The sequence below is a fragment of the Electrona antarctica genome (genome assembly GCF_951216825.1).
Source record: "Electrona antarctica genome assembly, chromosome: 4".
NCBI classification, from domain to species: domain Eukaryota; kingdom Metazoa; phylum Chordata; class Actinopteri; order Myctophiformes; family Myctophidae; genus Electrona; species Electrona antarctica.
This window is the reverse complement of record NC_136809.1, coordinates 31,849,040-31,874,367: the sequence shown is the minus strand read 5'-3', so window position 1 is coordinate 31,874,367 and position 25,328 is coordinate 31,849,040. Positions and strand designations below refer to the sequence as shown.

Sequence of the window (25,328 nt, the reverse complement as noted above, 5' to 3'; positions counted from 1 at the left end):
CATTTTTTTCCCTCCACACATTGTGAGGTCTGTCTTTTTGTCATAGCTCCAGTCCCGTCATCTGACCTAGAAATGTCTCATATGAGGCTACTGGACACAATAAAATCCTGAGTTGGACATTCTAGGAGTTGTTACCACATTGACCCTGGGTTCATTTGGTTACATTTGTACATTCAAGAGTTAAATCAACACTGGGCTTTACTGTGCAGTGCGCGCACGCACGCACAAACGCACACGCGCGCACACACACACACACACACACACACACACACACACACACACACACACACACACACGCATGTATGCATGTACACTCTCACACCGAGACAAATATCTGACTGTTAGAGGAAGTTATTTGCAGGAATAGACTTCCTTTTCACTGACATCACTGGGCTTTGCATAAAGTCAAAGTAATTTGCCATTTCAGTTATATTGTCTCCCATATACTGTAGTATCTCTAAAACACAATTTATGTTATGTTTTTGTGAGGCCATGCAGTAATTTCACTTAGAAAAGAAAGTGGTTGATAAAAACAAAACCACGGTCAAGAAACAGTTTTGAATGTATTACTAATGACATGTGTGTGTTTCACAATAGGATCATAACACTGTACACTTCCATTTTTGGGTGTCGTTTCCCTTTTGGTGGTAGTTAAAGGACGACTTCACCTATCTTTATATAATTGGTCCTCTCCTCACTAATGCTCATATAATATGGTAACATTTTTGTCTACTCCATCTGTGTCTCAGACGGGAGCTGTGGATAGTTCAGAAACCCACCTACCAGTGACCACTCATGGGGAATCCAAGCTAATAGAAACAGCAGGAGGAAAAAAAGGAGAAAAAAAAGAAAAGAAACAGCAGGCTTTCTATTCCTGGGAAGTTAACATGCTATTTATAAACCATTGTTCTTGCGTTAATACAAATCTAAATGCAAACATTTAAATCTTGTTTGAAAAATAAAAAATCTGTCCAACAATAATGTCACTGGTAGGCGGGTTTCTGAAGTGTCCACAGCGCTCCTATGAGACGCAGACCCAGTAGAATACTGGGTCTGCGTCTCAATATAAACATTAGTGAGGACCTGATGAAGATAGGTTGAACATGGGTGAAGTTCTTGGTAAACACAGGATAAAGGCGCGAGTGTACACCAATATTATAGATAGAGGAACTGACCATGGTAGATACACACAACTGATTAAAAGGAGGCCGCACAGCTCATAGCCACAATGCAATTCTATTTTATTTGAAAATATAGAAACCAACATATGACAGCATAGTCTACCATATAGAAAAAAAACGTCCTCAGATACAGATAGTTCTGGGGGTCCTTGACATGAAAAAGGTTGAGAACCTCTGACATAGAAACATAAGGTTTTTCAGAATACTGTCGTACTCAGGTCTAAATAAAATAATATTGCATTGCGTCTACTACGTGCTTTTAACCAGTCAAGTTCTTGGTACCTGTAGATCATTTTTAGGTCTGTCTCAACAGGATGCTTACTGTTGCAGGGTTTGTGATTGATGCGTGATGAGAAATGATGGACAGCACAGCAGGCAACTTGGCCCATACTGCCCCCTTGTGATATTCCAAACAAACTGCCTCATTAATAGAAACTGCAGATCTCCATTTTGGATTGTGTCTAGAACGGGCGATCCAAGTAAGTCGCAAATTATTGATACTACGAGAAAAAGAGAACACAACCAGAAATATTTGTACCTGACAATTTTATTTGAATAATGCCAAATTAGTGAAGTCATCAAATTGTTTTAAGTCAGCTGAAACACAATACCTTTTGGGAATGAGCGATGGAAGTATGGAGTTACTTTATTTAATAAGATAAATAAATATGAACAAAACAACAAAACTACTCACCAAAGACCACAAGCACAGCTGTGTGTTACGCTACCTCTATATGACCCCGGAGATGAGGGAGTGAATGAAGTGTTGTGAGCCCTACCCAGGCTGAAAGAAGGAAGGGAATAGGGGAGCCATAGAGATAGAGCAGTAGTTCTCAAATTGGGGTCCAGAGTCCCTCACAGTTCTTTGAGGGGGTTCTAAATGGACCCTTACAGGTTTGTTTGGGTCCATGTGGTTCCATTTATACACTCTCAGAGTTACAGGGGTCCTTAGAATTAAATCGTTTAAGAACCACTGAGCGTAATAGAGAAGGAAAAAGAGGAGGAAATGTGGGAGCAGCAGAAAGAATCGAGATAAAGGATAGTTAGAATATTGGAGGAAAAAAGAGAGGAAAAGGAAACCAGACAGAAAGGCAGGGCTGAATTGAGTGGATGGATGGAATAATAATGACCAGGATGAACAGTGGTTAAAAGTACGAGTGAGCATCCATCCGTCCATTTTAGGCCACCTCCTCCTCTCCCTCCTCAAACTCGCCCTCCTCAGCGGTGGCGTCCTGGTACTGCTGGTACTCTGACACCAGGTCATTCATGTTGCTCTCGGCCTCGGTGAACTCCATCTCGTCCATGCCCTCTCCGGTGTACCAGTGGAGGAAGGCCTTGCGGCGGAACATGGCTGTGAACTGCTCCGAGATGCGCTTGAACAGCTCCTGGATGGCCGTGCTGTTGCCGATGAAGGTGGCGGCCATCTTGAGGCCACGGGGCGGGATGTCGCAGACGGCTGTCTTGACGTTGTTGGGGATCCACTCCACGAAGTAGCTGCTGTTCTTGTTCTGCACGTTCAGCATCTGCTCGTCCACCTCCTTCATGGACATGCGCCCGCGGAAGACCGCCGCCACGGTCAGGTAGCGGCCGTGCCGCGGGTCGCAGGCAGCCATCATGTTCTTAGCGTCAAACATCTGTTGGGTGAGTTCGGGCACGGAGAGCGCGCGGTACTGCTGGCTCCCCCTGCTGGTGAGAGGGGCGAAGCCCGGCATGAAGAAGTGCAGGCGGGGGAAGGGCACCATGTTGACGGCCAACTTGCGGAGGTCGGCGTTGAGCTGGCCGGGGAAGCGCAGGCAGGTGGTGACTCCGCTCATAGTGGCAGAGACCAGGTGGTTGAGGTCGCCGTAGGTGGGTGTGGTAAGTTTGAGTGTGCGGAAGCAGATATCATACAGCGCCTCGTTGTCGATGCAGTAGGTCTCGTCAGTGTTCTCCACCAGCTGGTGGACTGACAGGGTGGCGTTGTAGGGCTCCACCACAGTGTCTGACACCTGGACGTGGGAGTGGGGGTGTGTGGCAGGGCAAGGAGGTGAATGATTGGGAGGCAGAAAAGGAAAGACAGAAAAGGAAAGACAAACGATTAAAAGCTAATACGCACTGCTCGTACACACTCCACAATATTTGCTCCGATATGCTGTCGGGGAGCATTTTTTACAAAACTCCCGATCTGATGCAAGATTGCGGGCTTTGATCGTCGAGGTTTTGCTCGCTGTGTGTGAAAGGAGCTGCGAGAAGATCCAGCGCTGATAAAAGCGCTCGCCGACGCCTTCCCGAGTATATATATATCTAGCAGGTTTGATATTTGGCACTCTCGCAACCCAGTTCATACTGTATGAACTGGGTTGCGAGAGTGCCAAATGTAGTCTGGCGATCACGGCCCGAGAAGGCCTGTATTACAGCCAATGAGAGCACAGGACAGTTGTGCTCACTGCTCAGTGCTCACAGACACTGTCTGTCTGTCGACTGTATCGATAGATGATCAGATGATACCTTTATTCCTTGGGTAAATCCCTGTGTCGTATATATTGGTATATTAGCCCAATATTGCTGTTACGCATTTCACTTGAATAATGTTGATAAACCTCATCGGAATCAACGCTACAGCAGCGCAAACTTTTGGACCTTGTGCGCTCTGTGTGTGTGTGTGTGTGTGTGTGTGTGTGTGTGTGTGTGTGTGTGCACATACGGAGAGAGACAGATAATTATTTAATAGGCTACGCTATCACAAACATTTCGCTCTGTGTAGCCTATTCCTGTGTGTGTGCACGCAGAGAGAGAGAGAGAGAGAGAGAGAGAGAGACGTCCTGTGTTGGTCTCTCGCTTGTATCATGGCATCCTACACGTACGGAGATGTCAAAATGAATTGGAATAAAAAGCAAATGTAACCTATATGTATCGGGTCTGGATCGCATCTTGGTGAACTCTTGCAGTGTGTGATGCCTACTCGGCTATCAATCGTTTAGTGTGAAAGCCACAAAGATATAATGACATAATGATGTAATGAAATACATAACGATCTGATGACTCGCCGACAACTTGTGTTTCCCAAGTAATTGCTCGGGAACCATTTTTATGGGTCGTGAGAATTTCCTACAATTTTGTATTATAATTATTTCAAAAGATTAAAAAAAAAGTCTAAGAAAGTCTAAAAAAACCCTCCAGAATTGTTATTGAAAATAGCAGTTCACACCTGTTATTTTCATTATTTTTTATTTACGTGGTTATGTAGTTAATTAATGTATTTTTGTTATTTTGGGTTGTGGGAATTCACAAAATGTATCTTTTGGGCATCAAGCTGAAAACGTTTGGGAACCCCTGCAGTGCCTGTACTAGAGATTATAATATAACTCAACACACAACGTGACAAAGGTTCATGCGTTACTGTACCTTAGGAGATGGTACTACACTGAAGGTGTTCATGATGCGGTCGGGGTACTCTTCACGGATCTTACTGATGAGTAGTGTTCCCATGCCGGAACCGGTCCCACCACCCAGGGAGTGTGTGAGCTGGAAACCCTGGAGGCAGTCACAGCTCTCAGCCTCCTTCCTCACCACATCAAGAACTGAATCCACTAGCTCTGCTCCCTCAGTGTAGTGGCCCTTGGCCCAGTTGTTCCCTGCTCCACTCTGGCCTGGAGATGAGTGAGGAGGCTCATTAAGACTTTTGGCATAGCATAGCCATAGAGAGAGACCTATTTATTTTAACAAAGCAATGCGACTAGACAGGGTTTTTGTTAAATGTGTTAGCAGGTCAACCTGTCTTGATGTAGTTCACCCTATAAACTATGACATTTAAATCAATATGTCCTTGCGACAGGCAACTGTTTCCGTGTGTGTAGCAGGTCACATACAGTAGTACATACCAAAGACAAAGTTATCGGGTCTGAAGATCTGTCCAAAGGGGCCGGAGCGAACAGAGTCCATGGTGCCTGGCTCCAGATCCACGAGGATGGCCCTCGGCACATACTTTCCTCCTACAATGAAGGTATTTTGTTTTTATTAATACACACATTATCACTCTCATATATATATATATATATATATATATATATATACAGACATACATGCGCACGCATGCACGCACGCACGGGCCGCCCCCCTGGCCGCGTTCCTGGGGGTCCGGATGTTCCTGGGACCCCCACATGTTAACTGTAATTTCTTGACCGTTTCGGATGCGGGCGGCTCGCCGGAACCGGCCCGGCCCCCTGGTCACATTCCTGGGGGTCTGGATGTTGCGAGGACCCCGCTGGGGACCCCCACAGTACCGCTCACTTCACACTGGTGTGATTTTTTATTTTTTACAACGCTTCATTAAAATAAATAAATGTTTAGATTTTTCCGTCATCTTTTGGCAGACAGTAATTCAATAGAGGGTATGCGCATACATAAAGTGAATGGCAAATCGAGTGGCAAAGTGAGAGGCAAAGTGAGTTTAACATCGTTTAATGCAATCAGATAGGACTTTTCCATTTGGATGTATGGGCTGTCAAGGCCAGAAAGTATTTTTTGCCACTCTGTAGGCGTTCATGCATAACTTCCGGGTATGATGATGATGATGTCACGCGCATACCCTCTATAGATTACTAGCAAAGGTACTGTGCTATAGTAACAAAAGTGGTAGTGCCGCTGGGAATTCCCGAGTATGGGGAGGGAGTTGTCTAAAAACGTGTCAGGTGTAGCTGACACTGACAGCCTCACCCATGTTGGAACGCAGCCGCTGTATGCAGCATTCTATGAACCAACAATTCTATGAAGCATCAAAAGGTAACTGTAACTGTTTTGGTTCATTTGTGCCCAGATCAACTCCACTGTCTCCACAGTCGTGTATTCTAACACACTATCCACAGCTTAGCGGCTGATTTTGATCAATGTATGAAGTCACAGTTCATCACATGGTGGCAATTCAGCTTGAGCTAATCTTGCTGCTGTATAATCCCTGGATTGTGTGTGTGTGTGTGTGTGTGTGTGTGTGTGTGTGTGTGTGTGTGTGTGTGTGTGTGTGTGTGTGTGTGTGTGTGTGTGTGTGTGTGTGTGTGTGTGTGTGGAGGGGGGGTGGGGTTCATAAACCATTTCAGGTTTATGATCTGGTCGGGAGCGGATGATAATTCACGTCATGTTGTAGTCTGGTTTGTAGTCATGACCCAAAATAATTCCCTGCATCATAATTTTAGGGCCTACCCAATAAAAGCCTTGATGTGGAGTATGAATCTGACAAGTTTATTCAAGTACTTCTTGGAATAGTTCATTTGGTGTATATCAATATTTTATTCCAACTCGTAGCGACTGGCGAGACTAAAAACAGGGGGGACCATAATTTGGGGGGGGGGGGGGCTAAAACAAAGCGGTGTCAAGTTCTTTTTTTCCTTTTTATCATCCGGTCTAAACCTTGCCTAGACCAGATCACACGGGCGATTTAGGAACACAGACCAGGCTGTCCTCTGAGGTGGAAAGTCTGGTGGTGACGCAAGGTTAGTGTGTATGTGTGTGTGTGTGTGTGTGTGTGTGTGTGTGTGTGTGTGTGTGTGTGTACCTGAGGCCTCATTATAGTAGACACTTATTCTGTCCAGTTGCAGGTCACTGTCTCCGTGGTAGGTTCCTGTCGGGTCGATGCCATGCTCATCACTGATGACCTCCCAGAACTACACATAGACAGAGTGTGGCGGTGGTGTATATTAAGGCACTTGACAATGTCGGAATCAATTTATTATTATCATCATAACCCTTACATGGGCTAAGAATTGAATATGAACAGCGTGACAATATCATTAATGACCTCTGATTGACAGACACTGGCGAAATACAAAGACCATTACATATTACAACCATTACAAGTGCCCTTCAAAAGCGTCGGTTTCAATATAATTAGAGCACCCACAATTATTTTCATTATAGTAATCCATTATCATAACATAATTGTCAATACCGGTAAGTATGTTGAGTTCTAAAAGGAGAACAAAATAAGAAAATACTGTAAAAATGACCAGATGGCCATAGGCTAGCTAGTCGAGTGTCTGAGCCACACCCCTCTGTCTGTCTCTTACACACACACACACGCACGCACGCGCGCGCGCGCACACACACACACACACACACACACACACACACACGTTTGCTCATGCATGTCATCGTGCTATCATGTCTTCTTATGTTGTCTATTACAAAAGTTTAATAGAAATCAGTGTCCTGATAAATGGCGACGCCCAGTAGCCTATCACTGTGAGAGTGTACAGCTATTTTTTTGTTCGACCGTCAGCGACAATGGGGATGTCTCCGCTCGCCACCGCCCATGCATCCATCCATCCAAAGGATGCTATTGTATACTGCCTAGCCTACATCAATGATCAGACTAACAATGGCTACTATTATGTCGACCTATTTAGCAAAGCCTCATGGCTGACAGGCCCGACAGGAAAAGGCTGAGCCTGCATTCAATCACACAATAATTGATTGCAGTTAAATTAAATGAATTTAAAATACCGGCGGTGCGTGTGTGCGTGCAATATCAAATATACCTTTGCTCCAATCTGATTCCCGCACTGTCCGGCTTGCAGGTGCACAATTTCACGCATGATGAGTTCGAAGAAGTCTCGAACTGCGCACTGGACGTGGAATTAAAAACGATTTGATTTGTTTATGGACAAGGATGCTGTGCTTGTTCGGTCTGTATCACAGCACAGTATCCTCTCTGGCAGTCTGAATGAATGGCGGAGGAGAACTGCGCACTGGATCTCTGCTCGCTCGCTGGTATTCTCCAGTCTCATGTATGCCTCGTCGCACAGGCGGTGTCGCGCATTGAAAATAGCAGAGCTACAAGCTGAAAATGCGTCTCATCCGCGACGCGGTGTGAGCTTGTAGGTCTGCTATTTTCCCATTGCCTCTTGCGGTTGCGCTGTGCCCCCCTGCTCGAGAAGGGTGCAGCATGACGTCATCTCCATGGCAACCGTCAAAACCGGGCTAGACTGGAAAAAGGCTGGAATCAGTGGAATATCAGTGTTCAGCCGAAATGAGTGACCAATGGAATTCTGTCTCCATGGGCGTCGCTACTATCGGAGGCGATGCATGCATGCAATCGCATCATCGAGGTGTCTTTATTTCTTAATAGTACGGTAAAGTAGAATTATCAATTGTCCACTCATTTTAAAAACGCAGAAAAATGAACTGCCTGCCTGACACAAAGTAGCATGTCGTGAACTGATTCTCTCTCCTTAAAATAGCTAAACAGCTAGCGCGACCTCTGGTGGTCGGAGAATGCGATAGGACCTATCGGATACATAGATATATATAAACTCTATGATCGGATAGGTCACCAATTTCAGATGGTAGCCTACTGGAAAATAGGTTGAAAGCGGTTGAAAGCCTACAAAAAATAGTTAGAGGAGGGGATCGAATATGCACTATCATGCACTCCACTCTGGGGGTTTACTAGCTCTGGTCCAGCAACGGCATTAGAGCTATGGACCAGAGCTAGGGGTTTTCAGTTGACAGTCTTTCTACCACGCCCACATCAGTCACATGGGGGATTGCACATGATTCAACATCTTCAGCAAATTCTTAAGCCTCCATGGACACTGTGTAGTGTGTATCTGTCAGAGTCAGAGAGAGTCTATATCTGTCACATCCGATGGCAAACCATGAGACCATTTTCAGCTGTAAATAGCATTAATTGTGGGAATGTTTCATTCATTTATATTTTACTGTGTCAGTCAGACAGTCAGCTCAGCATCAGTCAGTACAGCCCGCACAGTTGAATGCAGGCTCACAGCAAACACCAACATTGAACACAGTAAGTTGCCTTGGGAACCTTTGGAACTATGTCCAATATCCAATAATATTAACGTGATTGCTGTGGAGTGGGTTCATTATGAAGATCAGTGATATCAGTGATCTCAGCATCATCTTGCTGCTACAGTCAGCTGACTCTCTCTTGCTCTCTCTCTCTCTGTCTTATCTATCTCTCTATCTCTCTCACACACACACACACACACACACACACACACACACACACACACACACACACACACACACACACACACACACACACAATTTCAATTCAATTCAATTCAAAGGGCTTTATTGGCATGAGAAAACATATGTTTACATTGCCAAAGCAGAAGGCACAATACAGCAATACAATCATACAAAATTATGTACATTTGAAAGTCAGAATCTTCAATAGATCAATTTCTATGTACCAAGATCACTGGATGCAGGTATAGTGCAGGAATATACACAATGATTAGTCTTTAGGGTGGTTGTGTTCCGTTTGATATCCTTCTCCTATCACAGCAACTCACGAATCTTGCTGCTGTGTTTGCAAATTTTTGTACTTCGCCCAGCAGATATGGGAGTTTTTTGTCATTGGTCAGGTTTTCAAAATCTCCGTGTGTGGTTGTAATCTGTGGGAAGTATGTGTCTCTGATGTCTTGGTACAATGGACAGATGGTTAGGAAGTGTAGCTCAGTTTCCACTTCATTTTGTGTGCAGTGGGTGCATAGTCTGTCTTCTCTCGGGATACAGGTCTGCCTATGACGGCCTTTCTCGATCGCAAGACTGTGCTCACTGAGTCTGTACCTAGTTAAGATTTTTCTTTGTTTTGGGTCGGTCACGGTGCTCAGGTACGTATTCTCTGTTTAGGGCCAGATAGCATTCTAGTTTACTCTGCTTTTGTGTTGCTTCTTTCCAATGTGTCAGGTAGTTTTCCTTTTGCTGTTTTATAATTTGGTTTAGTCCAATGGGTTTTCTATCTCGTGGCTCTGTTTGTGTTTGTGTCTGGAGTTCCAGGGCCAGCTGGCTGAGGGGGCATCTCTCTAGAGTTTCGCTGTGTGTGAGTGCCTTGTTATGGAGTACATCTAGGTCGCTTTCTTTTCACACACACACACACACACACACACACACACACACACACACACACACACACACACACACACACACACACACACACACACACACACACACACACACACACACATTGATCAAAATCTTTTTTCTTTCCACACAATTTAGTTTATTTTGATTTGATTAGAAATGCAGCAATGTTGCAATTTGATTTCTCTATTCAGACTTTGTTTCCTTCTATGAGATTACTTAATTCTCAGAAAGGTGGGCATAATAAGCTTCGGCTTCAGCCCTTTCCTTTTCGGTCAATTGTATGCATGTCAATCCTTTTTTCTGTATGTAATCATGCTGGGATAAACCATGACAGAGACAAATAAACACACACACACACACACACACACACGCACGCACGCACGCACGCACGCACGCACGCACGCACGCACGCACGCACGCACGCACGCACGCACGCACGCACGCACGCACGCACGCACGCACACACACACACACACACACACACACACACACACACACACACACACACACACACACACACACACACACACACACACACACACGTGTGATTTATATAAAAGAAAGGGGGGTGGGGGTGGTAGCCAAAATACAGTCTCTCTGATAGATTTAAGGTCTATTCACAAGACATTTTAAGTGAACTATGAGTGCACGATAAAGGTTAAAGAGCTCATCTTGCGATTCCACAATAAAGCAAAACGTTTCTGTGCTCATTTGAGGCAAATTAGATAATGAAGACGTAATACACTTCTTGGATAGTCTACTTGGATGTGTATTCTGATGTAGAATAGCCACTGTGCACACAAGGAAAGCCCAGCTTGGTCGCAATATACAGCAGCCTAGTGAGCCTACATTCCACATCATCTACAGCACATTGAGGGTCCCCCAAATCCCCCAAAAGATTTTCCAAAAAACTCAATTGCATGTAAACATTTTTGTCGATTAAATGTGGCAAAGCTTTTCAGATAGGCCTCTCACTGAAATGAAGGTCAACTGTCAGATTAGTGTGATGGCCACAGTTTAGCTAGCCTTGTCTCCACCAGGCCGAAGGCATGGGGAGAGAGTATGTTTTGCACTCCGTCCGTGTGTGTGTGTGTCCGTCCGTGTGTCCGTGTGTCCTTCCGTCCGTCCGTTACCAGCTAATCTCCGGCACCGTTAACCCGGTCGATGCCAAACTTTGCACACACGCTCCCTGGATGCCAACGATGAACCTCTGCCCCACATTTTCCAGAACGGCCAGTTATAGCGCCACCATGAGGCAGCTTTTCACATGTTTCACCTAAAACTGCACCGATCTGCGTGAAACGTTGCATGCACACTCCCTAGAGGCCAAGGACAAACCGTTGACCTGCATTTTCCGCATCTGCCTTATATAGCGCCACCAGGAGGCCGACTTTTGTAAAACACATTTTTTGATATTACTCCTCCAGATTCTGTCCAAAAATCTCACAAATCGTTACACACTATCTCTATGGTCATGTGCTCAAGTCGGATCTGTCCGATATTTCATATTCCATCCTAATTGGCTATAATTAGCTTTCACAGTTTGCAAGATTGCCCCCTTTTGAACAAAAGCCTCAAATCATGAACGCAGCATGCAATTTACATGAAATCTTTCACACATTTTCTTACTAGGCTGAGGAATATATGCCACCCTTTTCACATTGGCCTGTTATAGCGCCACCAACAGGTTGATTTTTGCAAAACACATTTTTGGAACAAAATGCCTCAAAAACATGTTTATATTAATCCTAAACATTTTGCCAAACATCTCACACAGTCCTATCCTCCTGGTGGAGACCTGTGCCCAGAAGGGCACTTTTTCTAGTTCCAACTGCATCACTTTCATCACAACATTGTGTAGAAGACATCCAAGTCAAGTCAACATGGAAACGTAGTTGATGAATGATATAACATGATGTAAATTGTAAAGCATACCCAGCATACCAATGACAATTTCTCTCTCTCTCTAGGTCGTCCTCAGACGAGCCCTCCATCGTCGCTTCCAGTCATCTCGGTTCTCCATACATCTGGCCAGTTTGTTGGTACTTTGAGCTCCTGCGTCGTTCTTGAGTAAATCCACGTATGTTAATCCACTGTCTATTTGTGTAACTGCACTGTACTGTATGTAATGTTTTTCCCTGTGTATGGGACCCCCTCTAAAACGAGGGGCTATCCTTTCAATAAAATTCGGAGCAAAAATTCTGAGTGTGGAACGTCCTCAAGATCGATGCCCGTGTGTTACATTATATTATAATAATAACAAAATAATGACCTTGATCTCAAATAGTTAGTGTTCATAACAGTATGAATTCCACACTAGTAGTGATATGCATGAACATGACTTATGCAGACAGAGAGTCCTGGGTTTGGATGGAAATATTGAGAGAGAAGCTCAGTTTACTTAAATATTGTCAGGTTATGCGCAGAGTATACATTTCCTCTAATGTTACAAGTGTACATCACGAGTTAGAAGATTACTCTCAAGTGTTATTCTTACTGTTACCCCCCCCCCCCCCCCCCCCTTCCCCAGTACACATAGTGCATGCATAAACGTATTAATGATGATATCTGGTTTCAGTATTTATTTATGATGTATTTTCACTATTATTAAGGTTATTGTAGCGGTCAATTTGTATTGGGGGTGGGGAGGGGGGTGGGACAGGGGTCGCGACATGGCCAAAGCATTTCCGGGGGTCCCAGGGCCAAAAACGTTGAGAACCCCTGTCTTAGACTGGAAGGCTGTATTTGCTGGTGAGTGTAGTTAAAGGACAACTTTAGTTTTTTTTCAACCAAGGTTCATGTTTAGGTTGTTATTACAGCAAGTAAAAGTTGAGTGTTATTTTTTTCATTTGCTGCTTTCTTTCGTTCTAGGGATTTTAGCTATTTTTGACAGGGGGGCATTCGAACATGGGGCTAAGTATGTATTATTATTATTTTTTTTACAAACTATAGTGGCGATTTCTTTATTAATATTTACTATAGTCCTAATAGACCCCAAGAAATTACATCTGGCCACAAAAGATCAAAGGATCTACAGAATGTGAAGGTAGCCTACTGGGGGGAGGCCGTGTCACTTTGACACATTCAGTAGATCCTGTGATCTTTTGTGGCCAGATGTAATTTCCTGGGGTCTAGTAGGACTATAGTAAATAATAAAAAAGAAATCGCTATAACATTTTGTAAAAAAAAACAAAAACATATTTAGCCCCATGTTCGAATGGCCCCCATGTCAAAAATAGTTAAAATCGCTAAAACAAAAGAAAGCAGAAAATGAAAAAATAATTAACACTCACCTGACTTTCTCTAATAACAACCTAAAACCAATGACCCTTGGTTGAAAAAACTAAAGTCGTCCATTAATGTAACTAGACCTGAACGTGCCCGTTGGTCACCGGCCTACTTGGGAACGATGCAACTTGGGAACCTTTGTTGCTGTTGTGTCAAACGAAAATCCGCATTTGACACAACACACAGCTGGTAATGTTTGAAGGGGAAATGGATGAAGGAAGGCATATAGGAGCTATAGGCTATATAATATATATTTGGCAATGTAATTGTATGTTTTTGTTGCCGATAAATGCCAATAAAGCTCCATTGAAGTGAATTGAATTGATATCAGCCACATGACGTCTTACGTCATCATTTACTGCCCTAAACAAACATAGCGGGGGGGGGGGTCGATTATGTCATAGTAAATGCGACCTGCTGTCGCATTAAGATACAGTAGCAGTAGTGGTTCAGTAGTGGTTCAGTAGTGGTTCAGAGGGCCTCTCACATTTCTTTCTCACGTCGTGCTCAGGTAAACAAAGCAAAGTTCTTTGTTTACCCAGGGTGAATGGACTAAGCTTGAGATGCTTGTTTACAGCCAGACCCTGCTCATAGAACATTTCATGGTAGGGGTTCAATGCCTTGCTCAAGGGCACTTCAGCGGTGGTAATTTTAACATGCCGGTCCGGGGATTCGAACTGGCGACCTTCCGATAACAAGACCGCTCCGCAAACCGTTCGGCCACCGCTGCCCCATAGGTGCGTTCCCCTCCGCCTGCTGCAGCATCTGCTGGAGCAGGTTCCACTGCACGTCCAGCTGAACTCCAAGTGAGAAAGAAATGCGGGAGGCCCTTGGCGTCCATAATGTCCAGCAGCTCAGAACGTTGTGCACGATTCCAAGCGGAACGAGTGCTTACAGGTGGCTGTGTCACCGGACTGCAGGAGGTTGCGGAGCTCCTCCAGCGTTATGTCGGCCTGCCCGTTGACTTGATTGACAAAGACCTTTCCGGTCAATTCCATATGTTGATCCTTCAAGACATGCTCTTTATATAGCCAATACAGAATTAATTTCATGTTGATCTGACCCCCCATGCCAAAGCGTCAGCGCTCACCCAGCAGTCTGCCGTCAACGATGCGGATGCGTGCATGCAACCGGGCGAGGTCGCTTCTCGCCCTCAGGCGTCTTACTGGTCATATTTGTAGGAAAATGTTTCCCTCTCTGTGCGATGTAGAATCAATAATGCCACAAATGCCCAAATGTAGTAGCCTATCTATGTAATTTTGCAACTTCACAAAAAAAGTGCATGAATTCCCTGGCTACTGATTCACGATAAGATTTGGCTTTTCACAATACACACTGACAAACACAAATCTGATCCTAGACCTGTGATCGGAGGCAAAGTCATTATAAAAACTCAACATCTTACAGGTCAATCATGATGTGACATGAGCAGGGTAGCATCCACTGCTGTTCTCCATCAGAATTTGTATCAGAAAATGACTACCCCAGTCCATCAAATCTATGATGCAGCCGCGAGGGACATCGACTCAGAGGTTGAACTCGTGCCAGCATTGCTTTCACAAGTCCAAATATTGATACAGGATATTAAATACATTGACAAAATATAATGTTATAATTATCAACTATTCCCCCCAGAGTAGGGAGGCTGGGGTTCATGTGGTTAATAGCACCCTCTATCGGCGAGTTTCTATGTTTGCAAAAAAAATAGGGCATCCCCTGATCTGAAGAGGTGGGTCCCTATAAACTATTCTTTTTTTTGGGTCTCGCTTCAAACTTACAGTATTTAAGGGCCCCCATTCAGAAACATCAGGGGTGGATAACATCATAATGGGGTGTTTATGAACCACACTTTTACTGAAATGCCAAATAAACAGCTAATTAAATGAGCATGCAAATTGTGTATGTGCACGTCTAAAGACTGGAGATAAACACCTAAATGATATGATTGTTTCTATGATCTTCAAAATGAATGTTTAGGCTTTTCCTTCAGTACTTCAATAGAACATTTAGGGCTGTTATTACTAAGCCATTTGACTTTGTGAAATCTCAAGCTAATACTGGGACTTCATACAGAGTTCTAGTAGGCTCTGTGGGTTGACTCCTGTCCGGGCCCCTCCTACTGTACGTCTCACCAGGTCCACTCCTGCTCTCACCAGGTCCAGGACCTGTGCGTTGCACCAGACATTTCATTCAGGAGTGGTGGATTCTTGAGCCGCAATGGTTCTGCAGGCTCCACCTGGGCAATGGCAGACAAACACTCGGAAATCGGAATATAGAGCATACAAAAGATGTCACTTACACCCCCTTACATTAAGGTCATGGCAGGAGATGTGTTCTGACAGCATATTTATTTACAGTACATGTAGAGAATGTACTATTGTCCATAACAAATAATGCATATATTGAGTAAACCTCAATCTGTAATACTGTGGTAACTGCTGACATCCACAAAGGGGCAGCACAGATCTTCTACTGTTCATGAGATCTGATGAGAGCGCAGATCATACATTGCACCTGCTGTATATGTTCCTGACCCAACCTCTGAATTCTTAAGAGAGTAACTGATTACGGTTTATGTGTTAGATTCTTTGAAACATATAAAGCAGCAAAGATCTGTGATTAAGGATTAAGTAAAAACCGATGGCTTAGTTCCAAGTGAGCGCTCGCCGCTTCATACCGGCAGCCTGATCTGACTACAGAATCTTTTCAAGGCTCTTTAATTTTGAATGTCATACCTGAAATTGAATTGTATTGTATTGTATTGTATTGTATTGTATTGTATTGTATTGTACTGTTTGCACTATATGCCTCTGAGGATTTGCTGAGCATTTGCTGAGAGAATAATGGTGGGGTGTGTTTGTTATGCAACTCACTCATGAAGATGGTAGTGAAAACAGTAGCCATATGGTTCACTGAAACTCATATAACGTTTATAAATTAATTAATATCATTTTGAATGTATGTATTTCCTCCCTTGGGAATCTACTACCAGGGGTCTGAAAGTAATTAGTTTTCGGTTCTGAATGCCTAAAGAGACCAATCAAACACAGCATTAGGCATTTAGTTGCTGCTTTGAGTGCATGTTCCCTTCCCGGTTTCTGGAGAGGATATGAAACCTGCAAAGTTGTCAAAGTTGGTGGAGCCATGTATCATCGTTTTCAGGTGAAAACCATGGATGTCCAAAACTGTTACTATTCAGGAAATTGATCAATTAAGCTGTGTTCGATGGATCCAGTGTAGTTATCATTTTCTCCACCAAAGGTCTTCATACAGTATATTGTATTTTATTGCAAACAAATATGATGACTGATATTAGACTACTGTTCAAATCTAGTAATGTTGTGGTGTTATGTTTTACTGAAACTTTCTTGGATAAGATAACTCCATAAACAATTGTGAAATTGAATTAAATAATCACACAGTAATTAGAAAAGGATAGACAAAAAAATAACATCAGCATTTACAAAGTTTAAACAAAGTTTTGCTACTTTTTTGACCTGATTTCTGAGCCCAAAAGAATTCCCCAGATCACCATTGACATACTTTTAACATCAGACAGATCTAATATTGCAAAAAGTGGGGTTATTCACTACGGTCTGAGCGACCATTCCATTTCTTTCAAAATTAGCAGATGAGATAATGCATCGGGTTGTTTTAAGTCCATGTTCTCACCAGTCATTGATAAACTTTCGTTTACTTTCCTATCGGATTTAGAAATCATACTAACTGTTCAGAAAGATGCCTTTTCTCTGAAAGAGGATGTTCTGCAAACACTTAAAGCCCTAAATCCATCCAAAGATACTGGCAATGACAACATCGATCCCTTGAGATTTTTAAAAGACTCAGCTGAAGTCATCTCTCCTTCAATAACCCATATAATAAACCTATCCATAAAGGAAGGCAAATTCCGCAGCTTTTTAAAGTAGCTAGAGTAACCCCTCTCTACAAAAAGGGAGGCAAGCTAGATCATAGCAATTACCATTTCCATTCTCTGTTCAATAATTATCTAAGAAAATGGAAAGGGTTATACATGAACAAATAGTTACTTATCATCTCAAATCTAATGTGGTGCCATCAACACTCTTGTACGAAAAATTAGTGCACTAACTTACAAAAAGATAAAGAGTTGAAATATGGAAATACAAAGTTTCTGCCCAACAGCGACCATATCCAATAAAATTGGTCACACACTGCTGGTTTCCATTTTCCCTCTCAGTCCCCCCACCTCCCGCCCACACCACCATCTTCACATCTCCATAATGTTGGCCACCCCAGGGCTAATATTTCTTATTCACAAAGCACACACGTTCCCTGAACTTCCCTCATGCATTCTTCTTGGTGATGAATTTTGTTTTAAAGTGTCCCAACTGAACTTGGCCAGCGGTTGTCATTTTGTACAAGAGTTGTTAGAAATACTCCTTCTCATTAGGCAGAGTCATAAAACCACCCAGACTATCACTGGCACTTACCCAGGTGATGGAGCCATGATGAGGACGGTCAGCACTTTCAGAGGAAGGACGGACACACACACACACACACACACACACACACACACACACTCATGAGGAAATGTGGAATTAAAAGGGGGAAAAAAAGAAGGAATGGAACCGAGAGGACAACTTGAGAGATTAATTGAGTATGGACCTGGAAAATGGGGCTAATTTACGGTATTATTTACAGAGTTAGATAAAAACAAATTACCTTGAATCAGACCTTTCTTAATTATTGCAGTGGCTCTTCAGATGAGCTAGACATCCACTCTCCATAAATCAATGCTGCATTTAGTGAAGTAAAAGTTAAGGTAATTCAAGGTAAAAGGTTACGTTACTCAAGGTAAGGTTAAGTTATTCAAGGTAAAAGTTACCTTAAATTATTGCACTAAAAGATCAAAGGAGCCTCGATATATTTAAAATAATAATTTCCAATGTATCAGAGCCGTAACAACATTGCACTTTATATACAGTACTAGAGTCTCCAATAAAAATACAAATTAACAATAATTGTAAAAAGGCATTACTTAATTACTTAATCATCGGCCTGGGCTTTTGCTTCCTGCCAGCTCACTCCGATATTCTTTAGGTCTAATGGAGTGTGGAGACGTGGCAGGTGTTTCCCTGCCTCTTTCCCTGTGGATTGTAGAAAGGCAATCTGTAATAACAATAGAAAGTACTATATATATATATATATATATATATATATATATATATATATATATATATATATACACACACTTGTGTGTGCGCCATATACCGTACACTCCATTGTATAGGCATATCAGTGTTCTTTTTCTATGACTTTGCACATTGAGCATTACCACTATTCTGCCAAGTGAAAAGTCTATAAGGAGAGGAGAGTATGAGGAGAGTTTAGTGATGATTGAGTTGGCTGCTTTAGAGATAAACCCACACGAAATGGAAAGAGAGAGACAAAGAGGCATCATTACCCCAGCTGCAACTCAATGCTTCAATTAAGTAATGAAGCTTAAAAGGTCCTTAAGCAGGATAAGAGACGGATAATATCCCTGCGATAAGAGAGTCAAGAGAGCATGTAAAAATGGACAATTCAGCATGCATGCATAGTATTCACACGGTATATGGCTCTTAGGCTTGGCACATCTATATCCATCCATCCATCCATTAAACACGCCCACCCTAGCCTGGATCCAGCCCATAGACCACTCCCTGAGTGGACTTTGACACGTTGACACATTGCCAGGGCTCGAACCACGATTGATTGATTGATTGATTGATTGATTGATTGATTGATTGATTGAAGTATTCATTAACACTTTGCAGAATTACAGTACATTTCAAGCACAACTCAATACAAAAACTGTTTACTGCGGACGACACCTGCAGCATTACACTTTTACAATAGGGTCCACCATTTTCAATTCATCACAACATTAAACAAGGAATCCTGACAAATTATGCTCCAACTAACTCCCCAACTAAATGTTGGAGTTATCCAATTCAGGTATGAAGCTGAGGGCATATAAAATCTGTCCCCGGGCCGCATTTGGCCTGCGGGCCGCACTTTGGACACCACTGCTCTAGTGGATTTAGGACTAAGGCCGATTCTAAAACACCTGAGAAACTTCAAAAAGTACAAAAAGATCTAGCCAAAAAGGGTTCCCGTCTTGAATGGTAAAAACTAAAACCCAGACATTTTCACTAATGCTCATAATAATATTGTACCATTTTTGTCTATTCACTGTGTCTCAGGGGAGGCTATGTGGACAGTTCAGAATCCCACCTACCAGTGAATAAATTCTACCATTTATTAATTCAAAATATGTTGAAAGAAGTCGTCCTTTTTTAAGTTAAAGGTTTCCAGGGAGATATATGGAGTACTAGTGTCATATACGCTGGCTACAGAGGGATAATAAAGAGTTGAAAAAAGAAAACGGTACACAATTTTATAAAAATTGAATTACGTATAAGACAAATGGAGCGTGGAATAAATTGGGAAGAGCAATATGCACAGGCCTTAACTTAGGTCTGAGAATAAGTTGTGGGGATAGCCAGTTGGCTGGCAAGGAGCTTGAATAAGAGTTAGCAAATAATTAGCCTAGTGGTGAACACTTAAAGGACCACTTCACCACTTTTTTCAACCTATCTTCATATAATTGGTCCTCACTATTGTTCATTTGACCCCAATGAAACCCTTACCCCTTCCACCCAACCCTGTGAGGACTTTCATCATTCCCACCCCATGTTTTTGACGGTATAAATGGATTGTAACACCCAGTTCCATTCAGGTATGCGGTCAGGTGCAAGCTTGGCTCAGGGAGGAGGACGCCCCTGCCATGCAGAGTCCACGGCACTTTGGGTAATACCATCATATCCTGTGTTATTATTGCGAGAGCGATGGCTTCCATTATCACATTGAAACGTTTCGGAAATAGAAAGCCTGCAGTTTAGCTTGGATTCCCCATCACAGAGTAGAAAATAATTGTGAGATTTTATCATGAACATTAGTGAGGACCAATTATATGAAGATAATTTGAAAAGTGGTGAAGTGCAGGTCCTTCAACACTATCCCTCAACAAATACTCAAGGTTTCCTTGAGCAAGGGACTATGATAAGTGAATCATGCTGCTGAAGAAAAAGATGTATTTTGAACAATAAGACATTCTGACCTTTTCCAGTGAGCATGGTTGCTATGGTGATCAACAAGGCTTAATGTTAAACACAATACTCCCGTGGGTGCATGCATGCGTCTGTGTGGTTTTGTGTGCTCGCTCCTGACTCAGTAGCACCTGTCCGAACTCCCATCTCCAATTATCTGGAGACAAAGTGTTACATTTAAAAGTAAAACTAGGGCAAGAGGGTTACATAACTGAGATACGAAATACCTACCGTAACTTGATTGACTATGTACATAACGTACACCATCCAGGATATGTCATCATGCAGGGAAGTGAAAAGGCTTGAGGAAACCTCACAAATGTAATCAGTCCCATCTGTTGACGATGAATAGCTCAGAAGTTATGTGCAATAACAATTGACCTTTGACTACCGGATTGTCCCATTGATCAGATATTGAGTTTAGAGACTTAATAGGCTATATTAATTGCCATGGCCTTGTGCTGTGATTCAATAATGATGCATCCATTGAGTTATTGTGGACAGAGTGATATTATACATTCTCGTTATCTTTGATGCGTTCAACACATCTGAACACATGCTGTAGGAGTCGGTGTCAAAACATGTTCTGATAAATGCCCCATTATCATGACTACATTTACATTAAAACAAACAAACAAATAATGACAAATAATAAATCATGGCATGTTGTAATATGCTTTTCATAGAGTACATCTCCGATTAGTTTCCACCAAAAGAAAATGCACAAGGGATCTGTTCATCTCATTCTCTCTTCATTCTCTTCCTACTTTGGGTATTTACTGTATTTACTCTGCTCCATCACTCTCCCCAGTATCTCATGCAATCTCTCCACCCCTTTGTTTTTTCATCTCCCATCAACGCTCCGCCGGCTACAGTATAACCCACTCTTCCTCCTCCCCTGTCAAACACATCTTTTCTTTTCTACCTACTTCTTCATCATCTGTGCTTTTTAACACAGTGGGCGTGTCAGCTCCCTCACCACCTCTCTCTCCATTGAGGTCAAAACTACCATAATTGGAGCCCAGCTGATTCAAGGATGATGACAGACCGGCTGCAAGAAAAGTAAACAGACAGATAGACAGATAGACAGGGGGACAAAGACAGTGATTGCAGAAGGACAGCAGCTACTTAATTAAGCGGTTGAGGGACCTTAATGTCCATCCTCTTATTATTAGATGGTACCATTCATTCTTAACTAAACGTACACAAATGGTCAGTGTGAATGGCACTATGTCAGAGCGCAGAACCCTGAGTACTGGAGCACCTCAGGGCTGCGTGAGCTCACCTGTCCTTTTTACTCTGTATACAAATGAGTGTAGAAGTGGCAACCCGAACAATTACATCATTAAATTCTCGGATGACACTGCCATCTTAGCCCTTCTGGATAAGGATAGGGATGTAGCTGACTACTGGTACAGAACTTTGTAAGGTGGTGTGATGACAACCACCTTATTCTTAATGTTAAGAAGACACAGGAGATGGTGTTTGACCCCAAAAGTATTGGTGATCACAGGCCTGTGGTCATCCATGACTCGACCATCTCACAGGTCCCCTCATATAAATACTTGGGGATCTGTATTGACAACTCACTAACTTGGAATACACATGTTGACAGTCTCTGTAGTAAACTACAGCAAAGACTGCACTTCCTTCGGCGTCTCAGGGTTCATGGTGTTGACCAAAGATTTATGTTAGTGTTCTATCGAGCAGTCTTGGAAAGCCTGGTCAGGTTTGGCATCACAGTTTGGTTCGGTAATCTCTCAGTGCAACTGAGGTCCAAATTATTCAGATTGGTGCAGACTGCAGGGAAGATCATAGGTGTAAGACAACTCCCCTCTCTGCAGTCTATTTATGAGCAGGCTACATTAAAACAGGCTCAAAAAATCGTCAGTGATGTTACCCATGTTTTAAATGGTGAGTTTGTACTTCTGCCCTCTGGGAGAAGATACAACGAACCAAAGTGGAAGTACATCAGATTTAAAAAATCCTTTGTACCAGCATCAACTAAGATGTTGAACGAGGCTCTGAAACAGCAGTAACTAGAAAAAGTGCCCTTCTGGGCACAGGTCTCCACCAGGAGGATAGGACTGTGTGAGATGTTTGGCAAAATGTTTAGGAGTAATATAAACATGTTTTTTTGTTTGTTATTTTTTTGCAACAATTTTCTTCATTTTGTTGAGCCAGATCACTCATAGCATGAGGATAGAATTCTGGATGAGCAGGACATGTGCAGCATTTCGTACAAAACGGGCCACTCCTGAAAACTTTGGAAGGCAATGTTAGCCAATCAGTGTAGAATCTGAGAAATCCAACAGACTCGTCTTGATCACATGACTACAGAGATCATGTGTACCGATTTGCGTGACATTTGGATGAAATCTGTGCGACTAACATAAGCAATGTGTTTTGCAGAAATCGGCCTCATGGTGGCGCTATAACCGGCAGATGTGGAGGGATGCAGGGACAATGTTTTTCCATGGCCTCTAGGGAGTGCGCATACATAAGTTGTATACAGATCGATGCAGTTATAGCTAAAAACAGGAATTGGCCTGTTATAGCGCCACCTTGAGGCTGATTTGGGGAAGAAATGAGTGGCATGTCGTCCTCGGCCTAGTGGAAATGTGCGTGTATAATTTCACGGAAATTGCACACTGTGTTTGTGATTTGTGGCATTTTGTTCGAAACGGACCAATCATGTGAGCTTTGGAAGGCAATCTTAGCCAATCAGGATGGAAGATGGGAAATGGTGCAGATCCGTGTTGATCACATGATCACTAGATAGTGTATATCGAATTGTGTGATGTATGGATAAAATGTGTACGAGTAATCTACAGAAAGGTGTTTTGCCTAAATCGGCCTCATGGTGGCGCTATAACAGGCCGTTGAGGAATATTTGGGGCAGAGGTTCGTCGTTGGCATCCAGGGAGTGTGTGTGCAAAGTTTGGCATGGATCGGGCCAACACAGGCAGAGATTAGCTGGTAACAGACGGACGGAAGGAAGGACGGACGCACACACACACACACACACACACACACACACACACGGACGGAGTGCAAAACATACTCTCTCCCCATGCCTTCGGCCTGGTGGAGACAACTATGTGAGGCTAGATTATCCACATCATGTGTGCAATTGTGTAATGTTGTGTCTTCCTCTGTAATGTATTTTTGTTTGTCATTGATGTTTTTATGTGTGGCTGTAGCTGGGGTGAAAGCCCAAGACAAATTTCCCTTGTGGACAATAAAGTTGACCTTGACCTTGACCTTGACAGAGCTAAAGGGACTGTTTCATAGGCTGATAATATAAAACTCTTAACCCTCAACCTGCAGTTTAGCGTTTCTGCTCTCATCCAGTCAGTGAAGACCTCTAAATTGCTTCTCCTAGTAAGCTATCCACTAAAATATAGTGTCACTGATTTCTGCCCTATTACTGGGCGTCGAATTAAAACTATTTCAGCTTGGTTAGAAAACCCAGTTGAACTCCCCTGCTGGTTACAGTAGGAGCAGTGCCGCCCCTTTTGTTTGGGTCCAGTAAGCTTATATCCCCGGTGCATAGCCTTAGATAAATCTATTTATAATGGATGCCTTGTTTTTCACAGTATGATAAGAATCTGGAAACAAATCAAAACTTATTTTGGGAATGACTCTCTGCTCCTCCCCATAACTGGAAATGCCTCATTTCCACCATCACAAGTTGATTAAACATTTACCTCATTTACTCAGTTAAAGGAAAATATGAACTCAGGAGTAATCTTTTTAGGTTTCTACAGGTTAGGAACTATACACCCATCATTTTTCTCGATCTTTGGAGAGAGCATCACCTTCAGTCCTTCACCCTTAGATTCCTTCTCCAAAATATTGACCCAGAAAAGAAGGTGTCACATTTTTATGAGTCACACTACAAGCTGTAAAAGTCCCTACTACATCAACAGTTAAATTTGCATGGGAAAATGTGTTCAAATTCCCAATGAACTCTGGGAGGACAGTCTTGAAGAAGTTAATGCCTGCTCTATCAACTGCCTCGTTCAGTTTCGAGTCATACATAGACTCCACTATACCAAGTCAAAACTATAAAGTTATTTCCAGATATTTCTTCGCATTGTGACAAATTTAACACAATAGTTTCAAATCTTCTTCAGCTTCACCCTTTGTCCTCAGCAGTGTCATGCTCATACTGTAGAACGCAGTACCACGGCATGGTATAAAATAAAAGACGTGTACGCGCAGGTAAGGAAAGGAACAGTGCACGCACGTGCACGCTAGAATGAATAACCTCACGTCCACGACACACCATAAGTACCCAGTGGTTACTTGCATAAGGGTTACTGCCTCCTCCTCCATCGAAGAACAGATTTGTCCAAAGCAAACTTTTTAGTTTTTCAAAAAAGTTGTCTGATTATTTTAAGTCTATTTTTTGTGTACACCAAATCCCTTGGCACTATCATCTCTGCTCACAATATATCCTATCACTGCTATGCCGATGACACACAACTGTTTCTATCCTTCCCCTTCTCTGCCACTCAGGTGGAAGAGCGCATCACTGCATGCCTGGCTGACATCTCACAGTGGATGTCCTCCAACCACCTCAAGCTGAACCCAGACAAGACTGAGCTTCTCTTCTTCCCAGCTAAGTCCTGCCCTATGCGGGAGCTAACTATTTCCGTAGACAACGCCCTGGTAACGTCTGTCCCGACAGCCAGGAACCTTGGTGTTGTCCTGGACAGTCAGCTCTCGTTTAAAACTCACATCACAGCTGTCACTCGATCCTGTAGGTTCACACTCTATAACATACGACAGACAACGGTCTTGTCAAAACTTGACTATTGTAATTCGCTCCTTACTGGCCTACCGGCATGTGCACTTA

The 25,328-nt window shown here is 42.9% G+C and overlaps 1 protein-coding gene across 1 annotated transcript; it reads right to left on the bottom strand.

Moving 5' to 3' along the window:
* Positions 1-1,710: 1,710 nt before the first annotated feature.
* On the bottom strand, positions 1,711-8,284 carry LOC306922289 (tubulin beta-4 chain-like). Its single transcript, XM_079499773.1, has 5 exons — positions 7,691-8,284; positions 6,709-6,817; positions 5,042-5,152; positions 4,566-4,810; positions 1,711-3,169 (listed from the first exon to the last, which is right to left on the bottom strand). The coding sequence occupies exons 1-5, from the start codon at positions 7,745-7,747 to the stop codon at positions 2,360-2,362; spliced, it is 1,332 nt and encodes a 443-aa protein (XP_079355899.1). The 5' UTR covers positions 7,748-8,284; the 3' UTR covers positions 1,711-2,359.
* Between the last annotated feature and the right edge of the window lie 17,044 nt (positions 8,285-25,328).